Source organism: Asparagus officinalis, chromosome 3 (assembly GCF_001876935.1).
Source record: "Asparagus officinalis chromosome 3, Aspof.V1, whole genome shotgun sequence".
Lineage (NCBI taxonomy): Eukaryota > Viridiplantae > Streptophyta > Magnoliopsida > Asparagales > Asparagaceae > Asparagus > Asparagus officinalis.
In genome coordinates this window covers 96,772,373-96,784,967 of record NC_033796.1, presented here as the reverse complement: position 1 = coordinate 96,784,967, position 12,595 = coordinate 96,772,373, and the positions used below count along the sequence as shown (strand labels likewise).

At 37.7% G+C, this 12,595-nt stretch overlaps 1 protein-coding gene across 1 annotated transcript; it reads left to right on the top strand.

Annotated features, from left to right (window-relative positions):
* LOC109835461 (protein FAR1-RELATED SEQUENCE 5-like) lies at positions 1,248-4,313 on the top strand. Its single transcript, XM_020403441.1, has 4 exons — positions 1,248-2,053; positions 2,144-2,402; positions 2,481-3,038; positions 3,708-4,313. Exons 1-4 carry the CDS (start codon positions 1,248-1,250, stop codon positions 4,311-4,313), a joined length of 2,229 nt encoding a protein of 742 aa, XP_020259030.1.

Sequence of the window (12,595 nt, the reverse complement as noted above, 5' to 3'; positions counted from 1 at the left end):
GTAATTAGGTAAAATTAACAGCCCCCAAAGAGTGGTAATTAATGCTTGTCTGTTGAGTTCTCCATGCAAGTGTAGTTTTCCATTTCCCTATGCAATCTCACGGCTCAGGCAACCCAACAGTCACGAACAGCAGCTCTCTCACTCCACAACCAGCAGCTCTCGTTCATCGCCCTTCAGCTCTCTCTCAATCGAGAAATCGTCTTCTAGTCACTCCACAATCAGCAGCTGTCCTTCATCGTTCTTCAGCTCTCTCCTTCATCGTCCATCAGCTGGCCATTCTTAAACATTTTATGGAGATTTAAATGGAGAGCTTGAATTCAGGTGAGCAGGTTCTAGTTGTTAGAGTCTGCAGTGATTTTCATAGTGTATTCACATGTATATTGTAGTGAATCTGGATTCAATGCAGTGAATCGAGTTTCACTCCATTGAATCCAGATTCATTGTAATGGATCCAGATTCAGTATATCAAAACTTAATCATATGACTTATTATCTAGGAGGAGCTTACATTCTTAAGCATTTTATGGAGATTTAAATGGAGAGCTTGAATTCAGTTGAACACGTTCTAGTTGTTAATCTAGATTCACTGCATTGAATTGAGATTCATTGTTAGAGACTGCAGTGATTTTCATAATTTATTCACTTGTTTACTGTAGTGAATCTGGATTCAATACAGTGAATCGAGATTCACTCCAGATTAATTAGCAATAATATGAATTCAATGCAGTGAATCTAGATTCATTGTAACGGATCCAGATTCAGTATATCAAAACTTAGTCATATGACTTATTATCTAGGAGTTTACATTCTTAAACATTTTATGTAAATTTAATTGGAGAGCTTGAATTCAGTTGAACACGTTCTAGTTGTTAGAGACTGCAGTGATTTTCATAATGTATTCATATGTTTACTGTAGTGAATCTAGATTCAATGCATTAAATCCAGATTTACTACAGTAAGCATGTGAATACATTATGATCACTGCAGTCTCTAACAACTAGAACGTGTTCAATTGAATTCACATGTTTACTGTAGTGAATCTGGATTCAATGCAGTGAATCTGGATTCAATGCAGTGAATCGAGATTCACTCCAGTGAATCCAGATTCATTGTAATGAATCCAGATTCAGTATATCAAAACTTAGCCATATAATTTATGTTGTTTTATTTTCAATTGTAAGCAGCAATAAACAAATAAAGGAACCACATGTTATAAATGCATCAGACAGTGATTTTGGGGAAGATGGAATGGACGAAGTTAGCTCGATTCCTTTTCAATCACCAGGTGGTGGTATGTATTGGAAACCTCGGGTTAAAGCTGAATTTAAACCTTATCTAAACCAAAGCTTCCGATCACTAGAGGATGGTATAGAGTTTTACCGAGAGTATGGACTTAAAAGTGGGTTTGAGATCAGACGGCATACAGAGAAGAAACATGAGGACGGTACAGTTCTTCTTAAACATATTGTTTGCAGTAGAGCTGGCAGCAATGAATCAAAGATGGATGTTGATTTTGAGGATTTTAGTAGCATTTCGAAAAAGAGAAGGAGAACTATATCTAGTAGATGTGGTTGCAAAGCTAAAGTCGTTTTGAAGTTCGATGGTTTGAAAGGATATAATGTTCTCTCATTCGTTGAAGAGCATTCTCATTTTTTGGTGTCCTGGAGTGGGAAACAATTTTTGAAGTCAAATAGAGTTCTCGGTCTCGCACATAAGAAACTTGTATTTGATGGTGCAAAAGTCAACATGGGGCCTAACAAAACATATAACTTTGCTAAGGAGTTGTGTGGAAGTTATTCTAATGTTGGTGCTACGTGTACCGAGTTTAAAAATTGGAGTAGGGATGTGAAGCTTTATATTGGTGATCGAGATGCTCAAATGATCATCGAGAAGTTCACGGATAAGAAGGAGATGTGTGATGGATTTTTCTATGATTATGTAGTCGATGAAGGGGGTCGATTAACTCACATTTTTTGGGCAGATGTTATTGGACGAAGAAATTACGATGTATTTGGAGATGTGATATCATTTGACTCTACATATTCCACAAACAAGTAAGATTTTATAGTTAATCTCTTACGATTTTCAATATTAGAATTATATAACATAGTAAATCTTATATTTTTTTGTATGTGATACAATAGGTACAACATGAAGTTTGTTCTATTCACTGGTCTCGACAATTATAAGAAGTGTGTTGTATTTGCAGCAGGATTGATAGCTAAAGAGGACATTGATAACTATGTCTGGATTTTTGAGATATTCATGAAATGCATGATTCGCGAGCCAAAGTGTATTGTTACAGATCAGTGCCCTGCCATGAAGCAAGCTATACCAACCGTCTTTAGAGAAGCACGTCACCGTTTGTGCATGTGGCACATCATGAAGAAATTTAACCAAAAGGTAATGAATCCCACATATAAATATCATGAATCCTCATTAGATAAATACTGAATCTTTCGTTATATAATTATATTGTAGTTGGCAAAATACATTTCGAAGATGGATGATTTCAAGAGGAAGATCAATGCACTGATTTGGAGTATAGATATAGATCCAGCAATATTTGAAGTAGGTTGGAAAGATGTTATGAAAGAATTTAAGCTTGAAAGTAATGAATGGTTGTGTGAACTGTATAACATTCGGGAGTCATGGATTCTAGCCTATTATGCTGATGATCCAATGGCTGGTTTATTACGTACTACAATATTAGAGAGTGAGAACAGTTTCTTTGACAAATTCAACCGTAGATCTGACACATTGATAGAATTTTATCTCCGATACGAGAGTGCTATGGATAAGCAAAGGCATACAAACGCAAGATTAAACTATGAAGGAACAAAGTCGATGCCAAGAATGGACACGCCATTGTTATTGGAGAGGGATGCAGCAGGGTTATACACTCGAACAATGTTTTATGAGGTACAGAAAGAGATAATGTCATCCTATTATGATATGAGTATCAACAGTATATCAGAACAAGATGGTGTGAAGAATTTTTCCATAAAGGACAAAAAGAGACATGGAAAAATATTTGAGGTAAAACTTAATAATGGAGATTGAAAAAATAAAAATTGAATCGCGATTCAATAGAGTGAATTGTGATTCAATGAAGTGAATCTCGATTCACACCACTGAATCGAGATTCAGTGACCATTTCATGCGCTTGTCATTTTATTTTTTTATTCGGTGCTAATATACATTTTTTTATTGAATTTTAGGTGAAACACGCTGTTTTGAACAATGACGTGCAATGTACGTGTAGGATGTTTGAGAAAATGGGTATAGTATGTAGACATGATTTTTTTGCACTAAACCAAGCTGATGTAACAAAAATACCAAGACATCTTGTTGTGAACCGATGGACAAAAGGTGCTGAGATGTGTACACGCGAACAATGTTTTATGAGGTACAGAGTGAGATAATGTCATCTTGTTATGATATGAGTATCAACAGTATATCAGAAGAAGATGGCGTGAAGATTTTTTCCATAAAGGACAAAAAGAGACATGGAAAAATATTTGAGGTAAAACTTAATAATGGAGATTGAAAAAATAAAAATTGAATCGCGATTCAATAGAGTGAATTGCGATTCAATGAAGTGAATCTTGATTCACACCACTGAATTGAGATTCAGTGACCATTTCATGCGCTTGTCATTTTATTTTTTTATTCGGTGCTAATATACATTTTTTTTTTGAATTTTAGGTGAAACACGTTGTTTTGAACAATGACGTGCAATGTACGTGTAGGATGTTTGAGAAAATGAGTATAGTATGTAGACATGATTTTTTTGCACTGAACCAAGCTGATGTAACAAAAATACCAAGACATCTTGTTGTGAACCGATGGACAAAAGGTGCTGAGATGAGGCATTCATTGCAGTTCAAGGAAATATCAGAACAGTGCAATGCAATTAAAGTTACAAATCGCAAGTTGAATGACATATGGTATGATTTCCAATCCTGTGTGAGTTTGGCAGGTTTAGATGGTGAGAGACTTGACTACTTGGAAGGGAAGTTGAAGGAGTTGAAGCACAGTTTGCGTGAATCTAGTTGGAAATCTGACACACAAAACAAAAATGATATAATGGAGTTTTTTGTTGGCTCAAAAATACCAGCTGAAGTGATTTTTAAACCTCCCATTGAAGGTAGAAACAAGGGGTGTGGACGGAGAATTGTTGGTGATTATGAGAAATCAATTAGTCAACGAAAGAAGAAGGTGCCAAGGCTGTGTAATATGTGCAAAAAAATCGATTTCCATGACACACGGACATGCCCATTAAAGAAAACATTACAGCAGAGTGATGTTTAATTTAGTTGTCATATTTCATTTCAAAATCATGTTTAATAATACATTTCTTATTAAAATTGCTGAATTGTGTAATTCTTAACGACATATATTTACTAGATTATTAATTACATGGTTACGTTGTGTCATGTTAGTATATTGAATAGAGATCTACTCATATAGCATGTGAATTTCATTATTATTAGTTGTATTATTTCAAAAGGAATGATAAAGTAGTTGTATGCAGTCATCAGATTAAAATTGATTCGCTTTAAGTGATTCTGGACTAACTATATTAAATCTAGATTCATTGTAGTGAATCTAGATTCATTGTAGTGAATCTAGATTCACTGAATTGAATCTGGATTCACTATAGGGATTCATTATAATCAATCAAACAATCAAATTATTTGATTGATTCGCTTTAAGTGATTCTGGACTAACTATAGTGAATATAGATTCATTGTAGTGAATCTGGATTCACTGAACTGAATATGGATTCACTATAGTGAATCTAGATTCAATCAAATAAATTACTAAAAACTTAAAATAATATTGAACCAGTGAATCCAGATTAAATACATTCAATCCACAATAAGTATGATTAACTTACTGAATCTTTTATTGTAGTGAATCTGGATTCACTGAATTGAATCTGGATTCACTATAGTGAATCTAGATTCAATCAAATAAATTAGTAATAACTTAAGATAATATTGAACCAGTGATTCCAGATTAAATACATATAATCCACAATAAGTATGATTAATTTACTGAATCTTACACAAAACCTTGAATTATAACTCACATTCTCTGCTTAAATCGAAATTCTTCCAATTGCATTCACTACCTTCACAGTATTTTCATATATCCAAACTATTCGCAAATCTAGAAATAAAATTATGACAAAGCTATTCTTATAAAGTATATTTACATAGAAAAGCAGTTCAAAACAAACCGGAGTATTCTATAACATTAAGTGACAATGTACTCAATAACTGTAAACTTCAACATTAAAAATTATGCTGATGACAGAATATCATTTTTTCTGAGATCTTGTGGTCTTCCTCGTCTCTTTTTTGACATTGGCAGTTTCAGCATGGTGCTGTTAGGCTTTCCTGATGACTTCTTTGGCCAATTCATTTGTTGGATCAGTAAGAATTTGGCAACAGTATATAGACCTCAGTCTATGTAGCTGATTTTTTAATCGCTCCTGTAGATATGAACAAAAGTTCAGTTCAAGATTCAGTAGCTATATTCTAAATTTTATTAATTCAAAAAGACTAACTGTAAATTATCAATACATTATTAGTTTAAACACTTACACCCTCTCTATGGAAACCAGAGTTCTAATTTGTTGTACCACCGCCCATGTAGGTCTCCATATGTCTCATAACAAAAATACCACAATCAAATTCGTTTTTGGCCGTTCTCCACTCTATCTCAAGTCTGTCAGGCGTTAATGTATTTATTTCACTCGCCTTGTGATGTTTTTTGTGTGCCAAATATCTCACAAAATTCTTGTGCTGTTTAATCAAAAGTAATCAGTGTCACATAACAAATCCAAATTATCATACAGTAATGTCTAATGTAATATACAAATTGTTTTTGTTGTTTATATAGAAACAGTATTCATGACAGTGAATCACGATTCATTGGATCTAGTTTGCCAGGATTTAATAGAGTTAGTTCACCTGGACTCACTCTAATGAATCTGGATTCACACTAGTGAATCTGAATTCACTAGAATTAGCTATAGCTAGTGAATCGTGATTCCCTGATGTGAACACAGATTCACTAGCTCAAGTGAATCGAGATTCACAGTAAGATGTGAATCCAGATTCACTAACTCTAGCGATCGAGATTCACTAGAGTTAGCGAATATGGAATTCTCTGACTCTAGTGAATCCAGATTCACTATAGTGAATCCAGATTCACTTATTACTGTATTCTGCCAGTAAATGCTTAAAGCACATACGTAAGGTGGAATCCAGATTCACTTATTACTGTATTCTGCCAGTAAATGCTTAAAGCACATACGTAAGGTGGAAAAACATATCAAACCCTCAAGACGACCTTGGTATTTTTCCTTGTAGTCTGGGCAGTTTTTGCTATTGTCAATCAGCTCCATACTTGGATTCTTTAGCCCATAGCACACAATGTAGAAATGCTCAAACGCATTTATGGGAAAGAAGACCTAATGGTTGTGAAATTTAATCAGAGATTTTACAGATATAGTTAAAATTGGGTTAAAGAACAAAAACATTGTCTTCGAATCTTTACCATATTAATCTCATTAAACTTCATATATGGATACAGAGCAAGTTGCTCATCCATCCGAGAAGCAAACCTACTATATCTCAATTCATCATTGGACTCATCTGTGTGATGAATGTTGCAAAACTGTACAACATAAAACTGGTTAAATAAAATGTAACTCAAGTGTTATTTTAAATTAAATAAAGGAAGATACGTACGATTGTCTCAACATTGCAGAAGAATCTAAGTGGAGAATTTTCAGACTTTATTTTTTCTCTACTGTTCAAAATATAGGACCAAATGCTGATTAAATTTACCTCAATGTCCTCAGAAGGAAGGAAAGTCTTGAAAGCAGGTAAGAAACATTCAATTTGTCTCCACTTAAAAACCATTTCACTGAAAAAACAGTAACAATATTCAATTTAATAAATGGACAAAATACTAAAAACAGTGAGTCTCACACCTAAAAATAAAAGATCAAATAAGATTTAAGAACTCATAAATTCTCTTCTTCAGCAGAATCATCACCTGAATGCCTTGCTTCTTCTCTATGCACCCAATTCCATATGATGCTTTCCAGCTGACTTTGCCTAGTAGTAATCTGAGATACCCTCTGCACCCATGGTGACCGAAGAGACGTTGCAGGCTTCACCATCCTCTTTTCTTTCCCCCTTCCCGCGTGTTCCTTATTTTGGTCACATGAACTTTCTTACCTTTTTTTTTATCTACTGCAGCAGCATCTTCAGCTTGTTTATCACTTCTTCGTACAGAGTCATCAATGATTTCAGATTCACAAGCTTTAGCAATCTGAACAACATCAACCATTTCCACTGTCTCAGTCTGAGTATCCTGTGTCAGCCCAAGAGAAAAACTAGGTTCTTTAGTCTGTGGGGTACCAGATTCGCTGAGCTTACGCCTCACTGGTCTGTCAACCTTACCCATGATAACAGACTCTATAATCTTATCAACCTCTTGAATAAACTTTGGGGAGACTTGTGTTTGTGGTAACTCAGCTGATATTAGATCAACAGCAGGGGAACCATGCATATCTCTACTCACCTTGGTGTTCACATTAGGGGTATCATCAACAATGTTTCCCACAGCTGTTTCATTGTCATAGGTACTTCCACGATGTCCACACCCCTGCACAAAAACATTTGAAACTCTATGTTGAATTTGAAAGAGCTCGTTGTCATTGGGGAACAACTTTCTCATTGTCTCACACTCAGCATCATATCTATCTTTTGCAGATTCCAACTCTGCAGCTCTCCGTTGTACCCTCTCAATACAATCCTGTAGTTTGAATATCACAGACATTGGTCTCCATAAATTATTAACATGGCGAGAGACAAGATTCGATAGATTGAGATTACATTCAATGTATTTGAATCGAATTATTAACATGGCGAGAGACAAGATTCGATAGATTGAGATTACATTCAATGTATTTGAATCGAGATTCAAATGACTGAATCCAGAGTCGACTAAAGTAAATCCAGTTTCACTTTAGTGAATCGAGATTCAGTAGTAGTGAATCCAGATTCACTTTAGTAAATCGATATTGAGTATCATTGAATCCAGATTCACTTAAGTGAATCGGAATTCAGTTTAATTTAATCAATAACCACTGATCTGAAACGAGATTCAGTGTTATTTAAACGATTCATTGAACTGAATCGACATTCAGTTTAAGTGAATCTCGATTCACTCTTACTGAATCGAGATTAAATTGAATAAACAAAATCTTGCAACTTAATTTGCTAACCTTTCGAATTGTCTCAACACTTTTAGGCGAGTTTCCAGTACCACTTTGCATTCGAGATGAAGGTGCAAGTTCAACCCTCTCTGTAAATGCACCTTTGCCAAATGAATTTGTACAGGTGCAAGTTCAACCCTCTCTGTAAATGCACCTTTGCCAAATGAATTTGTACTTATTTCCTCTGACTGTCTTTCCTTCAAGGCTGTAAATGCACCTTTGCCAAATGAATTTGTACTTATTTCCTCTGACTGTCTTTCCTTCAAGGCCAAGTCAATCCAGCCTAAAAATGTAGGGGTTGTTCTCTCAACCAACCTCCTCCCTTTGAACAGAACCTGATTGGCATAGAACAGCTAGAAAGACGGAGATAAGAAATAAAGCACACCAATTAGTAATCATCAAGTAAAACTACTTTAACTACAGTAATATAAAAATAAATCAATATTATACAAGTGACTTACAATCAAAAATGCAAGAGGACCCATGTACAATTGTTTTGTCGGGTCTACCTTTCACTTGTGTTGGCTTTCTATCATTGAGTCAAGCAAGAAAGAACACCAATTGTATTTGTATGTTGGAAAAATTGCAATGAAAAGAACAAAAGAAAATTGACTTGTATTTCTTTGATTCCGATTATGTTGGAAAAATTGCAATGAAAAGAACAAAAGAAAATTGACTTGTATTTCTTTGATTCCGATTATAATTCGATTACAAAAGAGAAGAGAACGAATTTGGTTCTCTCCTTTGTTTAAAATTGGGTTCTTCAAGGTAACGATGGAGTGCCTCCTTCGATTGTTCGTGTCAAATTTGCTCTCCGTTGACGATCCAACCGTCTTTTATCTCGTGGGAACGATGAACTTCTATGGAAAGTTTGATGGGTAACTCTGAATGAGTTTAAGAACTCTGAACGAGTTAGAACTCTGTGAATAGAGTTGTTAGAACCGAAAATTCGGTTAATGACCAAGCAGATATTCTGTTGTTGAAGAATCCCTTCGGTTTTGATCTTCTGGACTTGATTCAAAAACCCTATCTCCAAGGATTTTTGCCTCTCTCACGCCTCTCTGTGCAGTTGAGATCCTCAAGATCTAATTTGCTGCTTCTTCGTACCAAAAAGCCAGCCCTTAACTCAGTTGAGTTTGTTAAGTTTTTATAGGTGGATAAGAGGTTGTAACTGCCCTCTAAATCCGCTCCTAAGTGGGTGTGATTTCCTCAGATCATGAGGAAATAGTTCTGAAACCGTTCGGCTCGTATTCGAACGACTCAAACGCCCAATCTAGCGTTCAGAACCCAACGTCGCCTCTTAGAATTGAGACGCGAGGTTGGGTGTTGGCTGAACACCAATGAACGCGGGGGTCGCTCGCGTTTGGTTTGTTATAGCTTGGAAACACGGGGGTCGGTGTTGGCTGAACACCAATAAACGCGGGGGTCGCTCGCGTTTGGTTTGTTATAGATTGGAAACGCGGGGGTCGCCTGCTTTTCCAAAATTGTGACGCGGGGATGACTTCCGCGTTTTAGAAGAGATTAGTTGATCTGTAACCTCTTCTAAGAGCGTTGCAAGGACCGTTGTTCAGTAATCCTAGCTTTAGCTATTGTGGAATGTGAAAGTCGTCAGATTGTAACCTTCACTGTAGATTGTGAAGACTGCTGAATAGAGTTTTCATCGGGAATGTGAAAGTCGTCAGATTGTAACCTTCACTGTAGATTGTGAAGACTGCTGAATAGAGTTTTCATCGGTTGTCGGAAGTATCGTTGAATTGTAACACTCCTCGATCTATGTGAAAAGTCCTCTATTTGTTTCATCGGTTGTCGGAAGTATCGTTGAATTGTAACACTCCTCGATCTATGTGAAAAGTCCTCTATTTGTAGCTTTCGCTTGTCGGCTCGAAAACTATTTGATTGTAGATTTCATTGTTGGAACTTGACGGGAATCAAACATCCATAGTGATTTTTAGACGAATATTTGCCCACAGCTCTCTACCAAGCAACTCACCAACTAAGTCTATCATTTTATTTCTAAAATCATTACACTGCTCATCAGCATCTCTAATAGTTGCTAATATAAAATTAGTCATGTTGTTGTCGCAGCCATCAACATCAATCATCTCAGAAATGAGGTCGTGTTTGTAGCGGTTGCAAAGTTGCAGATACAGCGATTAGGAAGTCGTTTGATTGTAACTTCTATCTTCGGGGCTTGATGAGGATCAGCTATCTATTGTAACTTTTAGACAGTCTACAGAACCCCCTCCAAAGTTTTCGATAGTTAGCGGTTGACTGGGACGAATTTTCGGAATACTTTGGATCCCAAAATTGAGTGAATTGATTGCTCACTCCGTCTGATCGAGCCAGATGATTCTGATGTTGTTGACTGTAACCTATCTGTGTTTCTCCAATACACTCCCCAACGGAGTCGTCTGTTTCTCCCCGGCTTTGGTCGCCTTGATGGTTGTGATAACCTTGGTAGTCAAGAAGTTGCTATTATAGCTGTCCACATAACTTCTCCACTTAAGAATTGGAACACGTGGGTGAGCTCAGCGTTTTGGAATTTCAACCAACCCAAAATGCGAGGGTCGAGTTTTAGGCGGGATTTTGGCCTCGAATCACGTCCGTTACGATTTAACAGCTCACAGTTGTCTATAAATAAACCCCTGGAGGTCAAATCAAGAGTCACCCGACTCTTCTTGAAATTCCAACGAAAAATTTTCGTTCTCTCCGGCGAAAAACTGTTCATGTCCTCTGACAAGATTCCATGGCACCCAAGAAGCAGATTGATTCTCGTCCTTCCAAGCCCGACGTCGTCGCGGCTCAGGGGTCGGCGCCGTCTACGCCGGCCGGCGGCGCTGCTGCTCAGGCGAACGTACCGCCCCAGCTCCCTTTGATTGGCGGTGAGTATGACTGTCGTGATCGTTAAACTTGTTTCGACAAGTTCTAATCTTTAGATCAATGAGGAGACTCGTTTCAATAATGCGGGGCTGGACTCCGTCGTTTAATCTTTTTGACGAGGGGTTCGACCTCCGCGTCCCAGATTCTTAATGCGAGGATCAACCTACGCGTCTGAACTCTCTGACGCGAGGCTCGACCTTCGCGTCTGAGATTTTTGACGCTAGGTTTGACATTCGCGTCCTAGCTTATCTGACGCGGGAGTCGACCTTCGCGTCTGAGATTTGTATTTGCCTTGTCTAAATTTTTCTAAATTTTTCTTTATTTTGCAGTGCGTCATACCAGTCAACCTCTTCCTTTTCACAACCATTTTGGACATGAAGGTGGTGTGGATATGAACATAACATTCAACCTACGCCAAGAACTCCCCGTTTTCCGAATTAAGGAAAAGAGTCACGTGGAACTGATCACCCAAGCTTCTCCCGAGACCCTTAGAATATTGGTTACGGACGCTCGACTTGAAAACTCGAGCCGTAAGCCAATAGTCAAATCTGGATTCCTCTTCGGGGATTTTGTTGATTTCGAGGCGGATAATGCTTATGATGGGGACTACAAGTGGTTACGGAAAGTTGGGGACCGTAACCTTTTCTTGCCTAATATGGAGAGGATGTACCCACTTTCTTATTTCCAGTGTGCTTCCATCCTACGGCGTATGGATTGGCCCCTGGTTAAGGATCAGGATGGGGTTATTCTCGGAACTCTGACTTTTCACGGGATCCGCACACTCGGTTACAACAGGCAGGTGACAGCTTTGTGGCCATGTTTATTTGCTAAGGAGTATCCCCTTACGAAGTGGCCAGTCCGGCAAATACCTTTGTCAAGAGGTTTGTGGCGAAGAAAGGAGAGTTTCCCGCGCAAGGATTTAGAACTCCTGGCTGGGTTCATTCTCCGGTGACAGGGTGGTGGACCCGGATGACCAAGTTCGTTTTAGATGAATTGGAAACCCCTCTTGCCCGAGCTGGATTGCAGATTCCCGTGCGGGCTACTAAGTTCGGGATTGTTCAGAGCCACTTTCATTTCTTCTCCATATTGGAGAAGTATAATCTCAAGACTTGTACTTTTTTTACCCCCGTGGGGGAGTTAGGTTTCGCTCTTCACGAGATGCATGAAGTCTCGGGTCTTATTCTTGGGGATTTGCCGTACGAAGAGTTTTTTCCAGGATCAGCGGAACTTAAAATTTTAAAGAAGACCAACCCCAAAATTTATTCCACCCTTTGGGAAGTCATGTGTCACTTCCACATTTGCATGCAGCTGACGGGGGCTCGAGGAAGCAGCATTAAACAAGTATCTTGGGCTGAATATTTATTCCAGAATTTGACCAATAAAGGAGCCTCAGTGACCAGACTATCTGCAA

Bases quoted from the DNA above. Each gene is read 5' to 3' on its own strand.
- LOC109835461 (XM_020403441.1), top strand. From the start codon at position 1,248: ATGGACGAAGTTAGCTCGATTCCTTTTCAATCACCAGGTGGTGGTATG. The intron at 2,054-2,143 runs GTAAGATTTTAT...GTGATACAATAG, and splicing joins TCTACATATTCCACAAACAA to GTACAACATGAAGTTTGTTC. The intron at 3,039-3,707 runs GTAAAACTTAAT...TTTGAATTTTAG, and splicing joins GACATGGAAAAATATTTGAG to GTGAAACACGTTGTTTTGAA.